General features: G+C 44.8%; 1 protein-coding gene across 1 annotated transcript in view; it reads right to left on the bottom strand.

Annotated features, from left to right (window-relative positions):
* The window catches only part of pard3ba (par-3 family cell polarity regulator beta a), a 143,272-nt gene that overhangs the window by 20,829 nt on the left and 95,757 nt on the right, over positions 1 to 26,686 (bottom strand). Inside the window, exons 20-22 of the mRNA XM_085798114.1 lie at positions 19,371 to 19,481; positions 17,764 to 18,039; positions 9,025 to 9,136 (exon numbers count right to left, since the gene is read on the bottom strand). Coding sequence (XP_085654240.1) covers positions 9,025 to 9,136; positions 17,764 to 18,039; positions 19,371 to 19,481 — 499 coding nt within the window. The remainder of the gene's footprint in view (positions 1 to 9,024; positions 9,137 to 17,763; positions 18,040 to 19,370; positions 19,482 to 26,686) is intronic.

Below are 26,686 nucleotides of genomic sequence, written 5' to 3'. Positions count from 1 at the left end.
GAGAGTGTGAGCAAGAGTTCAGATGGTGTCTGAGTCTGTGGGTTTTAGAGATGGTGAGCGAGGAGCTGCTCCGGTGCACACCGAGCAGACAAACCCAGGAGCTGAGGATGTGAGACGAGTGGTCAAGTATGAAATGACATTAAGTTGTAAAAATGAATGAATCTTCAACAGAGTCCAAGATGGAAAGAGGGGTTAGCATTGTCTACTCTGGTAGGAAGGTGTTCAACTATACTGAAACAATTGACAATACGTTAAAGTTGTTCCAAACAACTTTGACTGTATCTTTTAAAGGGATAGTTCAACATTTTTTGACAAATCCCTATAGTTTTAGGAGGAGTTTGACTCTGTCTTGTAATGTTCTGTTATTACTGTATCTCATAGCGTGGTGAATGTGCAGGTCACAACTTGTCCACCAGAGCGTTTTGGAGTTGTTGGATTGTGTATTTGATGAGTTTGATGAGGGAAACCAAGAAATCCCATTAGCCTCCATAGCGTAGCGCTGAACAGCTCACGGCTCTGCTCCGCCGTTCTAAAGATAGCTTGCACCGACAATTAAAGGTAATGAACCTACTCCTGAAACTATAGGGATTATGGCAATGGGCCAATTTGCCAAAATGTTGAACTATCCCTTTAACACATTTGTTCATAAACTTTTGGCACCATCCCCTTGTGACCCTCAGAGAATAAACATCAGAGCTACTGGATGGGCGGATGAGCTTCACATTTACACTGAGGGAGTTATGCTGATTATAGCAAAGTCTCACTGTGGGAAATTAGCATAACTTCCACTTGTAAATGACGGTGCATAACTTTACAACCCTACAGGGGACTGACGGATGAATGACAGGTGTGATAGGTGAGAGCGGTGGCTGAGACTGACACACATCACCCCTGAGATGCAGACGAGACTGTGACAGGAGAAACATCGACAGGCCAAACACATGACACACAATGTCAAAGGCTCCACACATGCATTACTGTACATCTAATGGCTTGACTTGTTGTGAAGATCGGTACTGTACTGTAGGTGATTTCCACAAACAAGAGCGTCCACTGTTTGAACATGAGACCATTTACGTATGAACGCTGCATTATCTCACCTCCCTGGAAAACACCCTATCCTAAAATTAGGCTGAATTTCCACACTGAATGACTTGTAAGGAGGAAACGTCGCTGCAGCACGACTTTCATTTCATAACCATCACCTTACTAAACCCGACATTATCACTGACTGCTCTGCTGTGCAGCTCTGTACCTCCAGCCTTATTCTCCCCTGTCATTTTCCTCCTCTTTAGCCTATTTTTCAGTAGCTGGTCACAGTATAGCTTGTTCAGGATTATTCTGGGGTGTATGATCCAAACACTAACTTGCGGTGGGGCGTGTGCAATTATACGGGGCCAGAATAGCACTCGTCCTGCTCTGGAGAGTCAGGGACCGATGGGTAGCCTTTAATCAGCGCTCGTGTGTGTGTGTTTGTGTGTGACAGAAGCCTGAGATGTGTGTTTTGGACGTGAGCGTTGAGAAAAGCAATCTCAGAGGGGGTCACAAGGAAACCAGGATCAGGAGACTGCATTTCTTGTAATTACTGAATTATGGGATTTTCTCAAAAAAAAAGAAAAAAAAAAGTTTTTTTTTCGTGCATGTGTGTGTGTGTGTGTGAGAGCTGCCAGCATGGAATTGGCTGGAGCCCCCTGCAGAGAAATGAACTCTGAAAGCGGCTTCAGTTTGGCTTCAGCTGTACTTTACAGCTCTTTGATGGTGACTGCATCAATGTGTGTGTGTTGCCTTTCCATGGTTGATCATGAGTGTGTGCGCTTTTATGTGTTTGTGGTGTGTTACCTCCTAAAAAGTCTGTTATAAAATGGGTGTGGGTGCTGTTTCACATGTTCATGTTTAGCATGTACTATTTGTGCACGGATGTGTGTTTAATGTGTTTGTGTATGAGGTGTGTGTGAGTGTGTGTTAAGTCGGTGGAGGCCACATTAAATTCCCTAAAAGTGCGCGAGTTTGTGAAAAATAGAAAGTGAGACTTAATCCAAGCAGCTTGATGATCCAAGTCCTTCAAATGCAGCTTTTCCCATGGGGATTGTGTGTGTCTGTGTGTGTGTGCATGAGTGTGTATGAGTGAGTGGCTAAGAGTGGGAGAGATATTGAATGATTGTGCATGCTAGCCAGTTATCCTTCACTCGTTCCTCATTAAAATGGTGCAGGTGCATCAGAAAAGCCTCAAATCCACACAAACACACACAGGGCATATGCTAACCTGATTAACACAAACATTAGACCAACATTAGTGCTGCCTCCTTCGGAGAAACGCCCCCGAACCAGCTGCTGCCGTCTCCGTCTCACCTTCCTCTATAGGCACAGACCAACATCCTGGGCCTCCTATAGTCTCTCTGTTTGGAAAAAGGTGTCGAGAGAGACTGCACACATGAGATGGAAACAAGGAAACAAAGCTTGATGGAGGGAAAACCTTCTACTGCCAGGTGAGCAACAGATTATCTAACTAACATAGCAACATGAAGCATAGTTATTTTGATTTGATTGGATGGATGTGTAGCTGATCAGGTTTGGGCATCAATTCATTCCTATCGGGGCTGGTTTTCTCTCAGAGACCAGAGAGAGTTTTAATGTCTCAGTCTTTCACCTGTGCTACATCCACCACTTCTTCCTCCTCCTCCTCCATTCCTCCACTTGTTCATGTCACTGCCCCCGTGTGTCTGTCAGTTCCTCCGTCCCATCTGTCTCCTCCTCGTGCCAATCCAGCTCCCCCCTGTTAGATGTGCTGTGTCTCATCCTTCCCATCTTTCCCCTAAGGCGCCTCTTTAAGTCTTTTTTTTTTTTTTTTGCTTCGATGCTGCTTTGTTGCTTTGTCATGTTCCTACTTTCTCTCTCTTTTGTCCTCTCTCTCATAAACACATGTGCTCTCTTCTCTCTCTCTCTCTCTCTCTCTCTTGCTGCCACTCCCCATCCCTGCTTCCCATTCCCCTCGTTCTCTCTCGTCGGTGCCTCTCCCCGAGGTCCGCCTCTTGTCTTTGAAAGCTGCTCTCTGCTGGGCTGCACTACACTTTTCGTTGCATCCCCCCCCCACAGTGGGCACACAGCGGGACGAGGCTGCCAGCGCGTCCATTACACCTGCGCCGTGTGAGTGTCTGTCTGTCTCCGGGAAGTGAGACACAATGAGTCTGTACCGTGTTGAGGAGACGTGTGTGTGTGTGGTACGAGGAGGCGATGGTCAGTCACTGGGGGCCCCAAAACTAACGATCAATACCGAACCCCGAAGGGCCCGCAGACATATTCTGAAGCACGTTACCAGATAATAACTTTCTCCAGTCACTCCATTTCTAACGCTGAAGTGGCAGCGAGTTCACAGATGAATACGTGCGCAGTCATTAGGGCTGGGGGCACAGAAACCATCGGGGCTTTTGCCTGTGGGCACGAAGCACCCCGCACGGATCACCAGAGTGTGTGCGTGTCTGCGCGCGTGCGTGTGTGTGTAGGCCATCTATCACCGTGACAGGCTGGTGCGTGTTTACTTAATGATGTGGGGGTTTATTTATGAAGTGATGGCCGACGTGTGGGAGGGAGAGGGAAAGTGAGAGAGGGGGGGAGCGATTGAGACAGCCTGAGGATGTGACATTAAAATATCATCAAGGTGATGGATGTCCACACGCACAACATTAGAGAGAAGTACAAAAAACAGCTGCGCAACGGATGACAAGTCGTATCTGGACTTGAGAGTGTGTGTCTCTCTCTCTCTATGTGTGTGTGTGTGTGTCTCATAATGACTGTGTAGTGTGTAGCTGCTGTGTGTGGTTTTCTGTGACTTCTGTGTTCATTAAGGCGTCACGTACTGCCAGTGTTGTTTACGACTCACAGGGTAATGAGTTGAAGATAAGATGCATGAGTTCATGTGTGTGTGTGTGTGTGTGTGTGTGTGTGTGTGTGTGTGCCTTCCTCCCATACAGTGTGTCTTTGTCGCCCTGGGTAAACAAGGTTCTGGTTCACGGTCGTTTCTTTCATCTCAGCTGACCGTGTTATGCATGGTCAGCCATAATAATGCACAGGCAATAGAACATTACATTATAATAAACATGCAATGACATGCCATGAGGACAAGAGGAAACAAAGACACACTGTGTGTTGGATGTGAAGCCTCCAGCTGCGTCACACAGAGGAGGTAAATCAGTGATCCCTGTCAGTGGGATGTCCAGTCACAACCACTAGGGGGCAAATAGGCCAACAGTGAATGCATGAGAGAATGAAACCATGAATATAAGAGGGGAATCATTTTGTTTTTACCGTAATTTCAAGAAAACCCCCAGAAAACCTCAAGGAACCTTTAAAGACGAATGACAATATGTTCAGAACTTCATAATAGAAAAACAGGGGAACGACTGGAAACATAATCAACATCACTCTATCTGGCAGATAATGTAAACATCTGGAACTGAGGATAATTTCAAAGGGGGAAACTCCACAAGTTTTAGACATGAAGATCGGCCATGAGCAGAAGCACTCAGCCTGTGAAATCGGTTGGATACGGCTTCTGTCAAGTCTGAGGAAATAACCCCTGATGTGGAGGTCCTTTGCACTTGATCCAAAAGAGACTTGTGGAAAATCAAAGTGTGTGGACTCATTTTCCAACAGACGGGCCCAATCTAAAAGGAAGCAGAGGACTGTCAGACCCGGTTCAGATACAACCGCCGCTGGTGAGATCTGGTTCAGAACGCAGTCGCTCCGAACAAACCTAATTGAGAGAGAACGCCGACACTGGCAGCAGTAGGAAGCCATGAGTTAAAACACGCGCAGCGGAAAAGACGAGTGACATGTCATTTTTCTACTGCACTGATATGATCAGAGCTTCAGGCTCTTCCAGTGGGGTCCATGTGGGTTTAAGCTTGTGATCCATCCGACAAGACCGTATGCAAAATATAACTTCATTTATGTCAGTTTGTGCCCCACGTCGGTTCTTGCGTACTTTAAAGATCCAGTGTGTAATATAGGGGGAAAACTGTGATATGTAGCGTTCAGATTCTATACCACCACTGGGACGACTGGGAGTATTTCAGGAGCATGAAGCGATGAGGTGAAGATCTAAAACATTTACGATATGATATGTCTGCTGTTTCCTCCTCCTTCTACTTTCCTTCAGCCTTCTTTGTTGGTTTAATTATGAACATGAAACTTGTGAAACGCGCTCTCTGGCTCTCTGGCTCTCTGGCTCTCTGGCTCTCTGGCTCTCTGGCTCTCTGGCTCTCTCTAAAGCAAGACCCTTGCTATATGTATATATAAAAGAATAATTATAAGGCTACAAAAAACAAACAAATGTTATTTTATAGTGATTATACACTTATACAAATATATTCATGGGTAGTATATTCAGATTTTGCCAATAAACCTTGACAATTATTACACACTGAACCTTTAAAGACTTTTATTCTGAAAGTACTCACTATCACTGGTTATTTTAACTTAACGGATTCATGAGAGATTCTGTCACAAAGTAGTTTGAATAAAAAAACATGGCCAATGAAAAGATATTACTGGTTGTATCATGGGAAATGTAGGATTTATGCATTTATGGACTTTTAGAAACTAAAAAGCAGTCTATCCTGTCCTGTCACTGGAGTGTCCCATTAAAAGGTGACACAGAATAATTCAAATATGAGCTACTGAATTAAAAACTATCAGGATCAGTCTCTATGACAATGATGTCTCATCTCCAAAGTCATTCCCGACTTACCTTATAGAGCAAAGTCTATAAAAAGAGACAGCTCTTGTACTTCTACAGCTTAATTGGCCATCAAGGCAGTACAGAGGGCCTATCATTAGCATAGAGAGAAAACAGACAGAGAGAGAGGGACAGTGTGATTATTACAAGTGTGACCTATCCACAGACAGGGAACACGGAGGATGGGTCAAATTAGAGACAGATAGATAGACAAGAGACATGAGGGGAGAGGGGTCAGGAGAAAGAAATGAGGAAGGGACAGGAAGTCCTTTCTGAAGACACACACATCCACACACTAACACACACTATAAGCCAGCGACACCCCACACAGACATCTCCACCTGTAGATCACGTAGAGAGAATAACACGAGACGTAAATAGATATCTCCGTCTCTTTATTCCTGCTTTTTGTTTATGTCAGCTCAGGTTAGTGTGTTACCCAACATCCTCCAGCTCCACAGAGCAAATGGAGACACAGGCGCACACTCTTCTTCTCTTTCAAACACGTAGAGCCACTCAGAGAGGGAGAATGGTGCTCCTGGCCTTGTGTGGAGAGCGTGGAATAAAAAAAAAAAACCTTTTTAACCATTCAAGGCTGCAGAAATGGCTGAGCATAAAAGAGCAGCGCGACGTGGTGATAGTGGTGGCGGCTAAAAGGTTGATCACATAAGGCTGAGGCAGGCGAGTGGCGCCACGCTCAAGTGCTCGGCTTTTATGCTGCTCTCATGCCACAGAGACAGACAGAAAATAGGTAAATGTGAGTGGAGTAATGTCCAGGTGAATCAAAAGGTGTCACCTTCAGTCTGTCTGCACGGAAATAGCTTTCAATTATTATTTCTTTATTCACATAACAAAGGAAACTTACTGTAAAGGGAACATTTAGATCAGCTGTAAAGTATTTCTGAGACTGGTTTAATCCACGTTTATTTCTTAAAGTACTGAACTGGTTCTTCAAGAGGTTTTATGTGTGTTTATCGAAGATGACAACGTAGCCCTCTCATCTGAGGATGTGGAGGATTCTGGGTAACGCGTGAACCCGAGCTGACGTAAACAAGTGTGAGGATAAAAGCTCAGGCTGTGGTCAGAAAGTCTATTCATATCTCTGCTTATTCTCTTGGTGGTCATCTCTCCACAGGGCGTGTGTGTGTGTGTGTGTGTGTCTTTTCTTCAATATGTTATTACAGTTTGAATATGATTCACCTGTTACACTCTCTTTTACGCAGAGTCGACTTATTTTCCAGCTGCTCTGAGTTCATATAAATGCTGATGCCTCATCTAGGTTGCATTCAAATACCACTGAATACAAAGAATAATAGGTTTTACAAGCAAACTCATACACCCACACACACACACACACACACACACACACACACACACACACACACATACAGTAATATATGATATTGTTAAAAATATTCTTTCCCCGTCATTTGTCAGCCATCCTGTTGTGTTTCGACATTCCATTATCATCTTTTGTCTTTTTTTGTACCTTCCCGGATGTTTTACTGTTTATGTGTTTCTATTCTCACTGTGTGCGTGTGCGCGAGTGTGTGTGCGACTGTGAGCAGGGTGTTTCATTATCAGGCTCCTCAGGAGAGGAACCCACCGCTGGTTTTGTACCGTGGACGCCGCCGTCTTTTTTTTGGGAGAGAAATAACAATCAGATCAGAGGTTGCGCCTCACACTTGCTGCGCTTTAATTGCATCAGAGTTCGGGTACTGACTGAGTCACGGCGAACCGAGGCACAAACACATGCTGCACTGGGATGTGTAATGAGTGACGAAGCCCTTCAGGCCTCAAAGAAGGCGACTGTGGCGTGTGTGTGCGTGTGTGTGTGTGTGTGTGTGTTAGCGCCTAATGAAGACTGTGGGCTTCATTGCTCAATAAACAGAGACTACAATAAGCGAGGAAGCGAGCACAGCAGGAGGCAGGTTGTGGCAGGTGATTGGGTATCGGCGACGCCGTCGGTAAACCCATCCCATATTTCCCAGATGCCGCTGCTTCTCTCTTTGTTCAGTTGTGTCGTTTAATGAAAAATAAATCTAGCTCTGAGGAAATGTTCTTTGCAAATCGCTGCGGCCAGATTCGGAGATTCAGAACCAGATCAAAGTGTGATTTTCTGCATCCTTGGGCTCGCTATTAAAAAAATCCCATTTTAAAATGCCTGATAAATGGCTATTGATTTCCATGGCCAGTATGCTGAGTTCGGGAGTGTACGGAGGTAAATGAAATGATTCCTCAGGCTGGATCAATACGGGTTCAGGGACATTTAGGAGTGCAGCTTGGTTAGGAGAGGCAGCTACAGTGAGTCATTTCAGACCATTGTTGCTCTTGCCACAACAACAACAACGAGCGTAGAGCGAGTTAGGACCAGACAAGACTATCAGAGAGGAAGAGGAAAAATGGAGCAATAGCATAAGAGAGAAAGAAGGAGAGAAGGTTGCGGTATAGAGTGGAGAGAGAGGGTGGATGGAAATGTCACCGGTCTAATAGATCTCTCCATAAACTAAATGAGGATGAGAGCGGGCGCCGCCTCGGTGGCACACAGCACCTCAAAATGTTAACAAGAGAGCTGAAAATAGACAGAGACAGGCACAGGGGAAAACAGGCTGGGCAAACAGGAAGACTGGAGACAAGTACATAAAACACCTTTTCCTCTCATTTAACATTTCAATCTTTGGTAACTCTTTATTTGACGCCTATCTCTATAACGCATTATAACCATACTTATGAGTTATAATGCAGTTATAGTACTGTAGTTATAAACACTCATAAATGATCATAAGACTTTATAACAATAATCATAACACATTATAGAGCATTATAACTCTATTATAATACTTGACCTTATAAGCCATTATTAAATACTCTATAATGTGTTATGCTTATTGTTATAAAGCCTTGTGGTAATTTATGATTGTTTATAATGATAGTTATACACGTCTATAAGCCAATTATAACACATTATATTTATAATGTATTATCAATGTGGGCATTGTCACAATTATAACGTATTATAATACCTGACCTTGTAAGTCATGATAAAATGCTTTATAGTGTGTTATGATTATTGTTATAAAGCATTATGATCATTTATGAGTGTTTATAACTATAGTTATACAGTACCATAACTGCATTATAACTCATTATAAGTATGGTTATAATGCGTTATAGAGATAGGCTTCAAGTAAAGTGTTACCCAATCTTTTAGACTTTTGTCTTGCAAAAGAACTCGATATTTAAAATCCATTCATTTCCTGGGTGACACTCCCACAGGCGTGCGCACTCACCCGGTGTGGGTCGTTGTCCAGGACTCGGCGTCGCGCGGCGTCCAGCTCCTCGTAGACGGGAGCGGCTCGGGGTTGCTGGTACTCCCTGCGCATGCCATGGTATCGCGGATCACTGCAGAGAGACACGGAGAGGAAGGGGTTAATAACAACAACTAGATGGCTCCTGGAGAAAGGCAATAATGTAGGTAGATGAGGAACAGGCTCATCTCATCATGGCCTTAAGGTGGAAATCAGTGATTATTCCACTATTTCCAAAAATGAGTTTCATGATCTGAAGGTGTTCATTTGAGTGGGTTTGATTTTTGCCACAGCAGCTGAGGGTGGAAAAAAGTGGAAAAGAGCAACCGGCAAGTGGAACATGATACATCCATCTTCATCCTTTGTTAAATCCACTCATGTTCTTTGGCTTCGCAGTGACAACCCCTGACAGTGCAGGAAGACTGACAAGCAGACAGATAATATCCACAAAGTAGTGCCTCTGAGAAGACATCAGTGCCTGCACTGAACTTTCTGCAGCTGACAGAGGAAACCAAGAGAGAGAGAAAAAAAACTGCACAGAAACGATATAAAAACATTTGATGGATGTGCCTTTTCACTTTAAAGTCACATAGAGCGATGGGGGCTGCTCTGCTGCTCTGAACTATAGAGTCAACACACAAATGATCCTGCTAAGTTTGACCTTTGCGAAGGGACCAAAAGGTGAAAATGAAGAATATATGAGCAAAAATGGAAAAAAAAGAAAAGGGAAGGAAAGGAAAGAAAAAAGTGCCACCAACTGCCAGAGGAGAGATAAGAACTCAGGACAGAATGGGGACAAAACTTAAAGACATCATCATGCTCACTGGACCTTACCGCGAGATAAGCTTCACACACCTCAGAGTACAAACCTGGGCCGACATAAAGCAGAATGCGGCATGCACAAACACATTCACACACGCACGCGAAAGGCCAAGCGGCCAAAAAATTATGCACCTGGATGAGCACAATCCTTCAGCATGTGCAACCAAAGTATGACACAGTGTTGTCATTTATCTGTGTTTACTGACTGCAATGGAAACAGGGATCTAATATTGACACTGATACGCCATCCATTTGCTTTGTGGTCCTCAGAAGATTCATGCTGCATAAAAAAAAAATGTAGCACAGGGAGAAAAAGCAAACGTTTCCATCCTTCCTCTGCATCTATGGAACCCAAATACCCAGAACGAGTCCAAGTACACAGGAGGAAGGCTTTTGTCATCAAACAGCCACTGAGCCTTACATCCTAATGGTCTGACCTCCAGGCAGATATTGACCGAGAGCGAAGTTCATTAGTGGAGCATGTGGCTTCCCGTGTTTTAAGTCATCTCTTGTGACTGTGCCTTTAATTAGAAAACCTGGCTGAGACTGTGAGTGTACGTTTGGGTTGGTGAACAGTGAACACAACCTCGGGAATGCACAAAGGTGTGTGTATCTGTGTGTCTGTGTGTCTGTGTGTGTGCACTTAGTCCTTGTAATGTGGAATGTGGGAGACACTGACACTGTGTATACGTACCCTGATTTAATGCAGCCGCCTTCCACCCGGCTCAGCTGGGACAGAAGGCTGACTCATACACACTCCTGTGCCAGTGTGTTGATATGCAAAGTGTCGCTATCATTCTACACAGACGCTTGTGTATATAATATGTGTGTGTGTCCTCGCTGCTGGCGCTCAGGGCACAATATTCAATTCTGATTTGCTGCCATGAGCGAGGAACTTTCCAAAAGTTTCCGTGCTGCCATGAAACGCAGATGCTCCTGTTTTATAAAGACAGATATCTGAGGAGACATCGGGCCCAGCGCTGAGCTAATTGTTGCTCCTTCACATTGGTTTCAACATGCAGCTAATCAATACTAATCTTTGTTTCCCCTCCAAAAGTGCTGCGTCCTGCAGGCAACCTTGCTGTTAAGGATATTCACACTTAATCTCCTGTATTATTTATTTATTCACCTTTTTTATCACTTACTTACCCTCTGCCGCCCAAAAGCCCAGCTCTCCACTCCCGAACAAACAAACAGACCCTCGGAGAATGAACGCACTGAAGCCAAGTTGAGATTTTTTTTCCTTTTTCCACGCCACCTCTCTCCTGCCGAACCCATTAGCCAATCCCTGGGCCAGTAATTAAGGCTGCCATTTTGATTGAGCGTGCGTGTCGCTCTCCAAATGAAACAACACTGTAATTATCTCATTATGCCGTGGCCTCCATCACTGACAACGCCAAATATTATCATATTAATGGCTGAAGACGGAGGCTGATTCTGGATAAAACATTAGGAAAGAGAGAGAAGAGGTGGGGGTGGGGGGTTGAGGGTTGTTGAGCAGCAGTTTGATGGGTTGACAATTCAGCAGGTTGCTTTGCCTCTCTAAACAGTGACAGAAGAGGGAGAGGGGGACAGAGACGAGCGTGCACGTGCACAAACATTTGCATGTATGTGAAGTCTCCCCTGTTGTCATCAGCAGCTAATAACTACGGCTGATTGCCTGTCTCCAGGCCTGAAGCCAGTCACATAAACACAGCACACCTAAGCTATAGTGATGTACAATTATCTCAGTGGAGCGCTGTGATGTGAGGCTGCTTGTGACATCAAAACAGAAAAGAGAGAAGGACGGAGGACGAGCAGAGTGTGAGAAACAGAATATCTTAGATGATGTGTGATGCCCATGAAATAAACTTTATTAAACCTTGTTGTGAGTCCATTGGAAACCATGGAGCTCTGTGTTTTGATTTTCTTTGCACAACCTGTTTCATATGTGACATATGGACTTCCCAGACTGACATGTAAATCCTCAAGACTACAACAACTAATCAATAAATCAATAACAAGCCTTATTTTGCCACGTTAGCTCAACCACAGAAGCTGATGCCACTTGAATGGGATGAGTTATTCCTTCACGTATCACATTTCATCCATATTTCAGAGTATCTGACTATGCAGGTTGATGTGACGCCGCACTGAGGGAAGGGAAAACTGGAGGAGGATGGAGACTGAGGGAGGAGAGGGAGAAGATGAGACACCGGAGCAGGAAATGAAAGATGCGACTGAAGACAGAATGAGAGCAAAGCCAAACAGCAACACAAAGACGAGAGATGGAAACTTGGAAAAGAGTGAGAGAAAAGGCAGCAGAACTGGAGTGAGAACAAAACCGACTGTCATATGAAAAGAGCGAGTGTGTGTGAGACGAGCAACCATCCCGCGGTGTTAGCCAGTGTGAGGGCAGACTAATTAGGAAGTGTGTGCCGCCGCCGGCAAGTTTGGTGACTTCTTCTTGCTGCGGCCAGCTGATTTAAACACAACACACTGGGGGGAGAGCGGCTCGGGAAGGCAGGGTTTTCTCTGCTGTCTGCACGCTGGAGGTAAGCTCACATCAAAGTGCATGGTCAATGTTTAGTTTCCCCCGTGTAATATTGGGAATAGAATTGGACAGGAACTCAGTGGAGCTCCAAAATGGAAGCAATGGGAAAAACAAAGAGGTTTTTTCGCCGCTGACAGAAATGTGCTGCTTTGTGCTCCGGCCTCTTTGAGTCTAACTCGAACCTACAGGAAAAAAGCTGTGGGTGTTCTGTGGAATCACAACTGGACTTTATAGTTGAAGCCACAGACAATCTGTGGATACCAACACTGAGCCCATTTAAAAGGGATATATCATAGTTTTGCAGTTGGAAACAATAAAATGATTTTAACTGAAAACAATGGATCCTTCACTTCCCATAATACAACTCCCACACATAACACCTACATCTGACAGGACATTAGAAAGCTTCTCCAAGATAAATGTTAACAGTTACAACATGATTGCTGGACTAAGAATGGAAAAAAATAATTCTCCTCTTTAATTATCATCTCCAGAGGGAAATAAAACTTTTTCTTTGGTTAAACTGACCAAAACTCACACACTGATGAGTGGTCAGCTGCTCGCTGAACACCGCGAAGCCCAGCATGTCACACAGCAGACACATTACTCATCTTGGATCTGTTTCCTGTGCACACAGCCATAAAAATGAAACTTAATTAACTCACAATCTAACACTAGTTTCCCGCAAGAGCCATTTCGATCTGTGTAACTGACCGTGAGCAAAACAAAAGCTGGAAGCTGCACCAACGCAAAGACAAAACATTTTAATTGTCCAGACAAAGGGATGCATGCTCCCATAAAAGACGCAGAAACTTAAAAAAGGCACAGAAGACAAAAAAAGGTCCTGGATGTTTTGTTTTCAAGGGAACAAGACATTCTTCCTCTTTGAGCTCGTCCTCACGCAGATGCTACCTGACAACTAAATCCGCCGCCGGAAAACACAACATGTACTTTCTGTCTGTGATACAGCGGAAAAGTGAATTTGCATCTGCATTAATGGGAAGTCTCCTTATATAACAACTGTTTTGCACCTGTTACACACACATACACCTTGTTACTTTTCTTTTTCTGTCTATAGGGAAGTGAGAGTACGTCTAAAAACCAACACTGTTCAAGTCTCAAGCTACATCCAAAATCACCTTGGAGCTGCTTTAAAAAATATATATTTCAGTAATTAGTCACAGCTGTCTGGAGTCATTAGAGGAATGGACTTTGTCACGGCGGGGGATAAACTGGTGCCTCAGCTTGAACCACAGTGGAAATCTGGGAGCATGTTCACTCAAGTGTCACTTACCTGTCGTAGCTTACAAGCTCACCTTCCTCCCCCCTCGTCTTCTTAGCACAATGCTGCTTTTTTCTCTTCTTTTTTTTTTGTTCCTTTCTAAAAACACACACCTCTTACATCTCTCCTCTTTGGCCTCTCTCTCTTTCCCTCGCTGCTCTTTCATCTCATCTCTCTGTTTCTTGCTCCAGGTACAAAGAGTGCCTTCTGGCTAATAAAATTTGACAAGCATAGCTAACCTTTTTTCTCCACAGGTCAGACTGCAGCGCGCCTCTAATCAAATGTGACGCCCATCACGGCACACACCTGCCATTGAAGGCCTAATGAAAATGTCCCACAGTAAATTAGTTAGACAGCACTAGAGCAGTCTTCTGTTGAAGGCCTTGACAGGAGGGGAGTGGGTAGGTAGGGAGGGTGGGGGGGCAAAACTATGCAAACACAGGCAGGAAGGCAGAGGCATGCACAGTTCCCCTTGAAAACATTTAGATAAAACTAAATGAACATTAGGGATTTCAGAAGCTCGCAGCATCTCCCACGTGTATAATGAGCACATTTCTTCACCGGCATCATTAAAACAGTGTCATGTAAAAGAAAAAGAAAAAAAAAAACAGACGCCTTGTTCCCTTGGAAACAATAAAAAAAACTCACACGCCACAGCTATGAGCATAAGGTGCCCTGAAACTGGAGAAGTGAAAAGTATGCTCGTTTGCACTTCAACTTCGCAGTCGCACAATGGTGGCTAAGCTTAGACCAGTCATTTTTGTGCGGTGGTATAAAAACTCACTGGACCACACACGCAGCATTGTTGCTAGGTTACGCCGGGCTTCCTTGCAGAAATATTACATGTGGGTGCCTGCATGTGTGTGTGCATGTGTGTGTCTATTTCTGACCGTGAATGAAAGGAACAGGCGGAGGTGTGTGGGGAGAAATGAAGAGGAGGAGGAGGTTGTTCCAAACCAAGCTCATGGCTGCATGTGTGTGTTTTAACAGATGTTACAGACTTTGTGAATGAGCGCCCTCGTCCAAGCCGCAGGTGGTGGAAGGTGAATGGAAATGCCGGAGAGCTGGCAGCGAAGGGAGCGTGTGTGTGAGCGGTGGATGTGGGATGTGAACGGGTGTGACCGTGGGACGCACCTGGGCTCGTCCAAAAACGGTCACATATGCCGGTTAAAGGCTAATTCTACATTATTATAACTTCTATACATTTTACTCTGCATTATTTCTGTCTCATGTTTTTGCCTGTTGGACATCACTTCGACTGGAATATATCCTGCATTAAAGGGATAGTTCAACATTTTGGCAAATTGGCCCATTGCCATAATCCCTATAGTTTTAGCAGTACTAGGTTCATTACCTTTAATTGTCGGTGCAAGCTATTTCTGGAACCGCGGAGCAGAGCCGCGAGCTGCTCAGAGCTACGCTATGGAGGCTAATGGGATTTCTTGGTTTCCCTCATCAAACTCATCAAATACACAATCCAACAACTCCAAAACGCTCTGGTGGACAAGTTGTGACCTGCACATTCACCACGCTATGAGATAATAACAGAACGTTACGAGACGGAGTGGTTTTAGAGGTAAATTCTTGCAAAACCGCGGATGCACGTTGCCGTCTGGAGCAGTTTTTCAGTAAGCAGTCTCTGCATTTACCTCGAAAACAACTCTGTTCTGTTCTGTTCTGTTCTAAAAACAGCTTGCACCGACGATTAAATGTAATAAACCTACTCCTAAAACTATAGAGATTATGGCAATGGGCCAATTTGCCAAAATGTTGAACTATCCCTTTAACTGGGGACTACTTTTCTCTGTGGATTAATACAGATTAGTGGCTGTTACCTGGTTTAATGTTGGATCCATGAAATACCCTGACCCTGGTTTGACTCCAGCTTGAGGAGCTTTGTTGCTGCTTGTCACATAAAAACCATCACGGCCGCCCACTAACAACATTATTAGACATTTATTTCTGTCTCTCTTTGTCTCTGGGGACCCGCCCTACACATGGAGTTAACAAACCAGAGAAGGCCCCTCATTCATCATGCTAATGCTAAATCGTATATACACTAAGAGCAAAGCAGGGAGGGAGAATGGACAAGTGACACTGTGAAAGAGACACCGAGACGGAGAGAGACTGAGGGGGAAAGTGAGGAGAGGGAGAAAACAGGCTGGTAATGAAGTACCCACCACTAGTGGATGAGAGCTAAAGTGGTCTAACAGATCTGTCAGCCTGCTAGACTGTGGCTAATTATCCCTCCTCCTCTTTTGTCTGCATCCTCTCCTCTGTCACTTCTTCCCTCTCGAATTTACTCAGCCTATCTAACACATTTTCTCTCTTTCTCTTTCTCTTTCTCTCCCTCTCCCCCTCCGTTTTGGCTCTGTCTTTCTTCCCTCGTTCCCTACACTCTTTTTCCTGCTTTCTCTTTTCTCTCTCTCCCTCCGTCTGTCACTCCTTTCCATTCCCATCTGTCTCCTTTCCATGTCCAACCTCTCCCTCTCTGTATCCTCTCTTTCTCTGGATTAGATTGGGTGTCTGGGGCTTAGTTTTTGATTTGCAAGTCAATAGTAATTTCTGTCAAGAGTTTAAGTTGAGGGAAGTTTTAATGTGCCCTGTATTATTTCATTCGGGAAATGATAAATTTGCATTAAAATCCTCTCTTACATTTTCTCCCTTTTTCTCTCTCACAGGCAAAAGTGGCTGCAAATTTAACTACAAGGTTTCAAAAAATCTCAGCAGTAATAATATATAATATGGAAGGAATGACAACATTGATAAGCCTTGAACTTCTACAAGCATTAACCCGTTATACTTAAAGTAAAAGGCTCTGACACCCTAGTATTATATTGAATATAAAATGCATGCCTATTCTTTATTGAACTGCCTTTAAATGCCTCCAAAGGCCTGCGGCTGTAGGTCTATTGAAGTCATACAATATCAAAAAGTACATGTTTATATATTCACGATCAATATGACTAAGCAACTTACCCTAACCTGAGCAGAACAGAGGAAAAATAACCTGCAGAGCTCAGAGTTTAAAATTCAAGATTGACTGTGAGTCTCAGCTTGGAGGGTGTTTCTATCTCTCCTGGTTCAACATGTCACACATGCAGACAAGGCAACTGAGGAGGTTTTAGTGGGCAGACATAATGTTCTTGACTGGCAGCCAGGACCACTGAGCATGTGTGGCAGCACAGGGAGAGAGTCAGACTGTACACGACCTGCACTAAAGATTCAAAACAAAGGCTTTATCATAATATTGTTTTATGTCAAATAAAACTGAATTAACACTTTACCCGCCTGAGCTGACACTGTATTTATACATAACATCCATGTGCAGCTCAGGAACTCATTGACTTTGTGTTTATAGAATCTGAACAAGGTACATCTGGTGATCTGAGAGGTGAGGTGACTTGAGATTCAAACAACATTAAGTTGAAGACCAGGCTGAGCAGAGGCAACCTTGTGCTTTCAGTGGTGTGTTCAGCTGCACCTGGGCCATTTTTCCATGAATGTGTGTGTGTGTTTTGTAAAGCACAGTCCTGAAACACACACTGGGCCCTTTTGCAAGATTTTAAATGGAAGCAAAAACATGCACGACTTTAATACTTCTCCATATTTAATGCGTGCCAGTCTGACTGACCCCAAACAAACTTTTGATAAGTATCAACATGTTCAGATTGATACTGACAACAAGAAATGATTTCAACCGGGCTTTTAGAGATTTTAGCTCCACTGAAATCAAAATGTGCACAGACGTAACAAAAGAGCCACATGAATGATGCATGACAGTGTTGTGTGTGTGGGTGTGCGTGCGTGTGTGCATATGCGAGGCTGTTACGACAGTGTAAGCGTGCGTTCATGTTTTATGCATTTTCCGGCTTGGCAGACCATGAATGTAGATATGTGGAAATACTCTCTTGCTCATGCTGGTCAAGCCGTGGCTCCTGACCTTGTGTGCACTTTGTGTATCTACGCCGCAGCAGAGATGCAAATGTTATACCAACATTTAAAAAACAGATGCAGAGGCTTTATGCGGGAACATCAGGAGAGAACAAGCAGGAATGCATCAGTGTGGTCCCCTCCCTCTCACCTGTCTGCCGGGGTGTGATGCTGGCTCTGCGCGGCAGCCGGGGGTCGGGGCTTGTTGACCTTGGCGTAGAGCCCGTCCAGGTCCTCGGGGGAGGCCTGAGGTGCCGGTGCCGGTGCCGGTGCCGCGGGGGAAGGCGTGCGACTGACGAAGGACTGGGGCGACGGCGGCTGGCGGAAGTTGTTGATGCGGGCGTAGTTCGGGTCGCTGTCGTCGTCCTCTACGTCGGGGATGGAGGCCCGGTCGGGGGTGGAGTGGATGTCGGAGTATCTGGGATCACTGTGGGAGGAAGCAGGTACATGAGTACAGTAGGAATACACTCTTGAAGCCCATTCCTACTTCCCCTAAATTCAGTATTTTAGGCCTCTATCCTGGAAATCGCTCCTTAAAGCAGTACTAAAGAACTTTCAGTTTTGGTTGAGTTTGGCGGCGCCTGTGGACCAAAGCGGTAGTGTTTTGCCTGAAGGAAGACTCCATTTCCCATGAGCACTAGCGTGAAGCCCTGTAAATATCCTGCATTAAAATTAACAGAAGACATCAAAACTAAGTTTCTGTTTCCAGTGGATCATTTCAAAGTGAAAACAAAAACATAATCCATTGCTAAAGTGCCGTTTTGCCTGTTCCCTCCTTGTTGTGACTCGCAAAAGTGAAAGTGAAAGTAAAGTGAGAGCAGGGTTCCTACCATGCTCCTCAAAGTTGCTTAGTGCCAGAGAAAGAGATACAGACCCCCTCAGACCACGACAGAGGTGTCATTCAACTTGTTGTAAGTCGATGTATCATCACAAAAGTTATGAACATATTTTATGAAGGTTGAAAAGTTACTTAGTGTTGGTTTAAAATCACATGAAATTAAATTGATTAATCTCTACCTTGTCCATTCTAAACGTCTCATTGCCATGTATTGGAAAAATATATCATGTCCCACTATTAGTCATTGGCTGAAAGAATTATCATTGTGTCTGGCTTTAGAGAAGCTGACTTATAGTATTAAACATAGACTTAGCACAGATCTGCACTTGTGCCCTTGACCCTTGAATCTCATTGGTCTACACTGACTCTGTAATAGTCTGTGCTGTTGCTCTGCTGTCTGTGCATCTTTTTCTTTTTCTTTTTTTAAAATGGCATTGCACTGTGTGTGTTTGATTTTATAGCTCTATGTATCCTTACAGTACTTTTTCTTATTTTTCATTTGCATATTTATTTTTCCTGTTTTGTTTTTTTTCTCTCTGTGGACCTTGATGGATGAGATCCTTGGTGGGTGTGGTATTTGAAGTTCACGTTGTATGTTAATCTCTATATAGCTTAATCAAAATGTCAATAAACAAATGCTTAAAAAAAAGAAATACACTCTTGAAATGATAAATAGCCTCTCTCTTTAGTCTTGACCCTGAGTCTGTGATGTGAGAGACATAGAACTGAGCAGCAGGACTGGCTGGATGTTGCTGCATCAGGATGATCCACAACTTGTCGGGTAAGGTGTCAATCAGCTCTTTGCTACGCCGACAAACGCTTTTCTGTGATGGTGTGAACTTTGCGGCTCTCTCAGCGTTTTCTTGTGTTGTAAAACCTCTCATGTTTTTGACACTGGAAACCGACACGGTGATTCATACCCGTCTCTGCTGTCAGGGATCCTGTCCAGCTCCTCTTCACTCAAGGCCTCCAGTTTACTTTTGGATGCTTTCAGCGCGTCTTTGCTCTTGTCTTCCTTCTTCTTGCCAAACCTGGACAACATGAGAGGAGACACAGATGGAATATGGTGAATTTCAAGCCTGTAAAAGCCACAGTGTTTGGACTGTGACTCATTCTAATTTGATTTTAAAAACCTCAGGTTGATAATAAGGCAGTCAATTCTGGATGGAAGGTTTATGCCCTATAATAGAAGACTTTTATGATGAAACAATAAACCTCATTTGAGCAACACAGCTCGCATAAGTTGATGAAAGAACACACACAACATGAAAACACAACTCGCACACACACGCGCTCCCATCGCTCGGTAAAATCCCTCTTACTCCTGTGCATTCATTAGAGGCCGTGCCTGGAAAAAGACTGCTTAATGATAGATATGGGTATAATACCACAGCAGGCGCTGACAATCCACACTCTGAGTCTGAGTGTGTGTCGAGGGGGGCACATGGAAAAAAGGGGGGTACAGTTGTCGTGTGGCATATGGAGCATGAATATTTTAACATTTGGTCCAATAAAATAGCTGTTACACCACAGTGGGTTATGCTTCTCTTATCAACTTTCCCATTATGACCATCATCATCATTATCATTCTGCAGCTCTTATTCTCTCATCTCGCTGGGAAAAACACACTCGCCACCTCTGATCCAGTTAAGATGAGGCGCCGCTTCACACTTTTAAGAAATGAACCGGGGCATTTTCTCTAAATATTTCATCCACTGTCTCGTCTTCACATCGTCTTTCTCCCCATGTCCACCCTCCGTCTCCTCGCCCGCCAACCTACTCCGTTTTTTTCCCCCCTCTCGCCCTCTTGCTTTGCTTCGAGCTCCTGCTGCACCAATCTAATGTCTGTGTTTATCTCATTAACAGCGAGGCACTTCTCATTACTGCTGCAGGCAGACGCGCAGCCTGAATGGTAACCCGCCTGGCTGCCTGGCTGGCCGAGAGCAGCACGCAGTCTCAGAGCTGAACTCAGACCTGGACAGGGATGCTCGACGTCGGCCTGGCACCTTCCTGCACCGCACACCAATTAGTCATGTGTTTTTTTTTAGCACATCCGCTCGCTCGGCTTGCATCCGTGTGACTTATTGTAGCCGACGGACAATCATGTTGCCCCGACGGAGGTAATCAAGTGATCTGCTTTTGACTGGACGGTGCCTGAGGCTGCTGATGCTGATGCACTGAACTTCATTTATGTATGAAAAGTGGCCCTTAAAGACACACTCCACTGGAATAGATAGTAATTAAGTACTGCTATGTTGCAATACTGACTCCTGCACTAATGATATCATATTTAAAGTATTGTGTTCCCCTCCTGGTCAGCGCCCTCGTCTTTAAAAATCAACGACGCTCTCGGTTTGCAACACAGAAGCTGCTGCTGCACTTAACAGAGGACTCACACTGGTGATTGTAATTATTCAGGCTGATGAACCCTCTTCTTACAGACGAATCACTCCCTCATTATTCTCCTTAGCACAAGGAGTCAGGTGACCTCTGTCCAACTTCTGCCGGAGCTGAAGAAGCCTTTAAGCCCAAGCCGGCGTGACCCCGATGACATCATCTGGGTTACTTTTTAAGACCGGCTCCTGCACGCCACATTATACAGCTGTTTTTTTTTCCCCGGCTGTGTGTAGGCTGAGTGGTTCCACCCACGGCTGCTGAACTGATCTTAATGTGTAAAAGTGGTGAAATTACCGCTTAAAGCACGACAGGCACCGACTACACTTCCCCCTGATCTTTGTGCCATTTTAGGAAGTTTAAATCTGTCATCTGCAACATCCTTGTTTTATTTTTATTTTTATTTTTTTCTCCAGGTGATTTCGCTGGTGCTAAGCCCTTGTTGCTGTAATGTTTTTCCACCTCTCTTCCTAGAGATCACTTGCCACAGAAACAGTGTGGGCGCTGCCGCAGCATCTTTTTTTTTTTTTTTTTCCTGCAGATTTTTTTTCTTCATCTTATTTTTTTCTTCTTCTTGGAACTATTTTGATTTTCTAAGCACTCCCACATTATGCTGGAGCCGCCAAACGCAGACTACCAATTAGCTCAGTGATAACCATATAGAATCCAACAATGGGGGAAAAGGGAATATCAGCACTATTCATCTTAGTGTGCAACAATAGACATATAATTATATTACACCTAAATATATGATTATCCAAAATCTCAGGTTTATCGGGCTGAGCTGCCAGGTAGATTCACACACACACACACACACACACACAGACACACACATTTACAGAGGCGCACACACATTGCTTTAATCAACATGCCGAGGGGGCAGAGGTCCACAGTTGGACCCATCATTATATCTGCATTAATTAGGAAAGCCTCTTTTCTCTCTGCATTGTCTGAGAGGAGATGGAAGGCAAAGGAAAGAGGGGAGACGCCGAATGGGAGTGGGACTCCCAATTAGAGACATGTACCTGCCATGAGGGAGGTGATTATCCCCCACTCTCCCATCATCTCATCCCTCCTTCGTCGCAAAAACTCCCATCTTCTCCCATTGAGCCGACTGTTTGTTAGCGATGTCTTATTGCCTTTCTCTCTGTCTGTCTATTTTTTTTTTATTACTTTCTCGCTGTTCTTTGTTTTATTTATTAATTCTGTCTCTTCTTAGGACTCTTTCTGCTCTGTCACTCTCTCAGAAATTTGACAGTTAATTTCCTGTTGAGTGCCAGGCTGCTGCTGGATATAAAAAATAATGAAATGACAGATCTATACTCGACGAGCACGAGCAGAGGTAAGTAAAAGCACAAAAACACAATAAACTCAGACACAGTAATCTAGATTGCTCACACACACACACACACACACACACAGGTAAGCAGCCAGGCGCAGACAGCAATATACATCAACAGAGGCAAACACACACGCTGGAACTCTGCAGGGAACTGCAAACAGTCTCATGGAATAGGACATCTCATTAACTTAGCATTATCTACCTACACAACCACTCCATCAAACTCTCATTAGGGGGACGTAGGGGGTCCGGGTGAGTCAGGCTGCTCTGGTGTCCCATTTAATACACTCCCCACTGTCACGCCAGCTACTGGGAACCATTATTATAGTGTCGCTGTCATCATTAGCCGCCGGCGCCCGCCGCCGCCCCTGCGTCACCTTGGCGTCCCCTCAGCTGGCACGGGAGAACTGACAGGAGAGGACGGCGGCCTCGTCTGCTTCCGCTGAACTCTGGGAAAGAGAGTTCCTCCCGGCGCGTTAGAAGAAAACTACTTGAGAAGAAATGTGCTCCACTTCTTGACAAGCCACTGATCCCTCCTCTTCGTCTGCTTCCTTATGCCATTTGCTGCAGGTCGGCCCCCCCGGTCAGGAAATTCACGGCAAGGTAAGCAGGCTGCTAAGAAACTGGACCGAGTGTAATTAAAACAGCTACTGTCATTTTCATTACTGCTGAGGAGAGGAGGAGGAGAGGAGGGGGGGGGGCGACATGTTAGCCATGCTCTAATGAGGCTCTATATCTAACATGGAGATCACAGCCAGCCAGAGCGATGATGTCACCAACCTGACCTGTGCAATTAGCCCAGGGAGGAGGGAGGAGGGAGGGACGGAGACCGCTCTGTTAGACAAACTTCACTGTTACTCATAATTGTCTTAACAAAGTGCGTCAGTCAGCCGCTTGCAGCTGAAGGTCTGAACGTCTCTCTGCAGACTGTAAACGGCGTCAGTCTCTGCTTCCGGTCTCGGCGTTATAGCCCTGTTTTGTTCCCTGCAGTTGTGACAACAACTCTGGCAGTGCGCAGTGCAATTTGGGGTGTGTATAGTCTTAATAAGCTTTCCTATCTGGTGCAGCAGGGAGTCAGTGGGTGGCTAGTTATCGCCAGGCATAACGAGGGATGTGAGAAGCCTGTCTGGAGCTGTGGATGTGCAAGAGGAGTGTGTGCGTTGAGGACGGCGTGTTTCCCAGACCAGGATGAGGCTTTAATTGACATGTGCGTATGTGTACATTATGTGTGTGAGCTTGCAACACCTTGGCATGCAGCGTTGGAGGTGAGACACACACACAAAGTGAGACACACAATGGCACAGATGGTTTAGCATCCTGTCTGCTTGGTGGAGAGAGGTAGGATAACACCAATCCTTACAGGGTCACTTTCTTGAAACCTCTTATAAACTGCTTCAAAAAATATAATGAAAAAACATGAAGTATAAACATAAAGTTGTGTGAAGAACAATGGAAATGCAAGATAAGACTCAACTCAGGTGAAAAGAAACAAGTGAAAGCTTAAGATTTAAAAGATGATTCAACCAGCCTTTCTTCACTCCACAGCCTCAGGGGCCCCGACTGCAAAGACTCGGTCCCCTCTAATTTTAAGCCGGGACTCTGGAGCTGCCAAAAGACCTCTGGCCATGGATCTTAAGCTACACATGAGCTCATGTGGAATAAAAGTTCAGAAATATAAAAGTGCGGGCCACGAAGCAGCCTTAAAATACTTTTAAAATCATTGTAGTTTATGTTCTCAAAATATTCTGGTGTCGACTTTTCAGCCCGATTGATTTATTTTCCTCCTCTGAGTGTGTTGTCGATGCATCAGTGAGAAGGATCATGGAGCCTGGCATGTGGAGAAAAGAGTTCTGGTCAAAGTCAATGTTGAAACTATGGCGGCGTGAGAAGATAAAAGTGTGTTTAAGACAGGTTTGGTGTCTTTAAAATTTAATTTCTTGCAACAGACTTGGCGTGTTTGAAAGAAGCTGAGGAGGAGGAGGAGGAGGAGGCAGCACAGAGCTCAGAGAGAGGAAGAGAACTGGCCTAATATCCTATTTGCCTTGGAGAACACATGAGAGACTGAGATAGAGATGCCAAAAGAGGCAGGGTGGGAGAAAGAAATGAAGAAGAGAGGAAGAGAAAGGCAGAAAAAAAGAATGAGTAAGAAAAAAGGAATTAAATGAGCAAGCGAGAAAAAGTAAGAGCCGGCTAAATAGCCTATCTGCCTCGGAGACTAGACGAGAGACACTGAGGATAAAAAACAGCCCGTGAAGTGAGAGAGAAAAAGAAAAAGTGAGAGAAAAGAAGAGAGATGGATGGGTGAGCCAAAGCTCCTGTGAAAGTGCAGCTCGGCTGGGGAGGAATAAGGAGCTTAGGAATATATAGAAGCAATGCTGCTGCTTTCAGCGGCGCAGGGAGAACAGTTAATCAGCCAAGCAGAAATGTTATCGCAGTAATTAGATTGCTCTGTATGTTTTTGTGGAGCGGTGCACATATCTCGGTGGAGTTTGGAGTAAAGAGAGAAGAGAGAGAGAGGGAGGGAGAAAGAGAAACAAAATGCAGAGCAATTTAAGAGAGGGATGGGAAGAAGTAAGAGACAGAGAGAGAGAGGGGGAGAGAGATTAACACTATAGAGGGTTGTGATGTAACATGGTGCCTCCTTCTCCTGTTCTGGCATCGCGGCGCTGCCTCACTGTGAGACGAGTCGGAAAATATTTCAGGCTTGAAATAGACAGAATAACAGAGGCAGCAGAAAATAGACAACAAGAGCTCTTTAAAATTGGTTTCCTACTGGAAATGAGGATCAGGCTACAAGTGGACTGCCACCCGACAACAAAAGGTCACATGAGGCCAGCGAGTGATGGTTTTGATCGACACCAGCAAGAACCAATCCGGGCCCTTCTTTTCTGTTTTTCTTTTTGCACAACGCCCCGCCTTTGTTCGGTAATGAAAACAGCCAGGAGGCACTATGTTTTCCCCACTGGGTATAATTAAATCTATTTATCTGACTTTTCGTCTCCTCTGCCCTGCACTGCACACCAGAAATCTGGACCAAATCAGCTTCCATTAATGGCTGATATTAGCAGCGACACGGCTGCTCGATAGAAAAAAAAAAAAAAGAAGAAAAACGAGGGAGAGCGTGTGCGATAAAACTGCAGCTAAGAGAGATCCACCCAATGCTAATCAGAGTTAAAACAGCTTCACTTAGAGCATATTAATAATGTAGGGAGGAGGATGCGAGAGGAGGATTCATCCGCTGCTTCATATTTTGATATCTAATACTTGAATGCATGTTAACTCAATTTCACAGCACTTTCCCATTGGTCTGTGAAGGCACCAGCCCTGCTGCAAATATGGAACGGTCAAAACAGGCAAAAGCATTTTTAATTTTCTTTTTCCAAATGACTTTAATCTAAAAGCCGGAGGCGAGAAGATGGAGGCAGACAGACAGGTATGAGCGCACAGCAGGTAGCTCCCACAGGAGCAGACAGCAGATATGGAAAACTCGTCTTAATCAACGCCTGGCCGGTCCCTCGAGTACCGAGACTACAAGTCAGACAAAGGATAGAGTGATGGAGGGAAGAGGGGGAGAGTAGATCTAATGATGACAAAGAGAGAGAGGAGAAAAAAAGGAATATGTGTGGCTGAGGAGTGGACAAGAGGAAAGTGAAGAGGCGAAAAGAAAAAGGGAGATGAAAGAATGGCTATATTAAAAGACAAGAAGAAGGCAAGAGAGGTGAGGGAGAAGGAATGGGGGAGGAGGAGTGCGAGTTACTGGAGTGCTGCGCCGACCAGGGGCCGCCCGGTGAAATATGAGCTTCCCTTTAATTGTTTCACATTTTGATATGTGGCATATTTAAGCAATTCCGCGCAAAATCCGTCACCGTCTGCAATTTGTCTCCTCTCTTCCTCTTCCTCTTCCCACTCCTGTCAGGGGGAGCCATTAATATTTAATGAGACTGCTGGGCTACACGCCTCCTCCTCACACCCTGCCAGCGTGGGAGCTGCTGTTTGTGTGTTTGTCTCGCTGTGTCTGGACAATATGTGCAGTCCAGAAAACAACTGGAGACTGGTCGCACCCCCTCTCCCTCCCTCCCTCCCTCCCTCACTCTCCCCCCTTTGTGCTTTTATAGTCGCTGACAACACTGCACCCAGGGAGACAGTATCACAACAGCGATGCACCCTTGCACAGCTTCTCGACACAAATGTATACAAGCAGCTGCAATGAGAACATCAGATGATGAGAAAATGAAAATCAACAGAGGTGTATTTACTGCTCTAAACTACCTGTGAACTCTTTTCAAAAATAAAAAAAGGGGGAAAAAATACATTCTTAGCATTCTCCCATGGAGCCTGGGGAAAAGGCCAGGTCACAGTGACTCCAGATGAGAGCCATTGGCAGACTGGGAAAGGTTAGACTCTTGGCTCCTCCAGCCCTGCACACATCCTCAGACAAGAAACACTTAACCTTCTCCGTCTGGATAGCAGAGGTCACTGCTCTGTGTGTGTGTGTGTGTG

This window comes from Trachurus japonicus, chromosome 2, assembly GCF_045865225.1.
Source record: "Trachurus japonicus isolate A0001 chromosome 2, Traja_1.0".
Classification (NCBI taxonomy): domain Eukaryota; kingdom Metazoa; phylum Chordata; class Actinopteri; order Carangiformes; family Carangidae; genus Trachurus; species Trachurus japonicus.
Note: the sequence above shows the minus strand (reverse complement) of the source record. Positions and strands in the feature narration are given on the sequence as shown.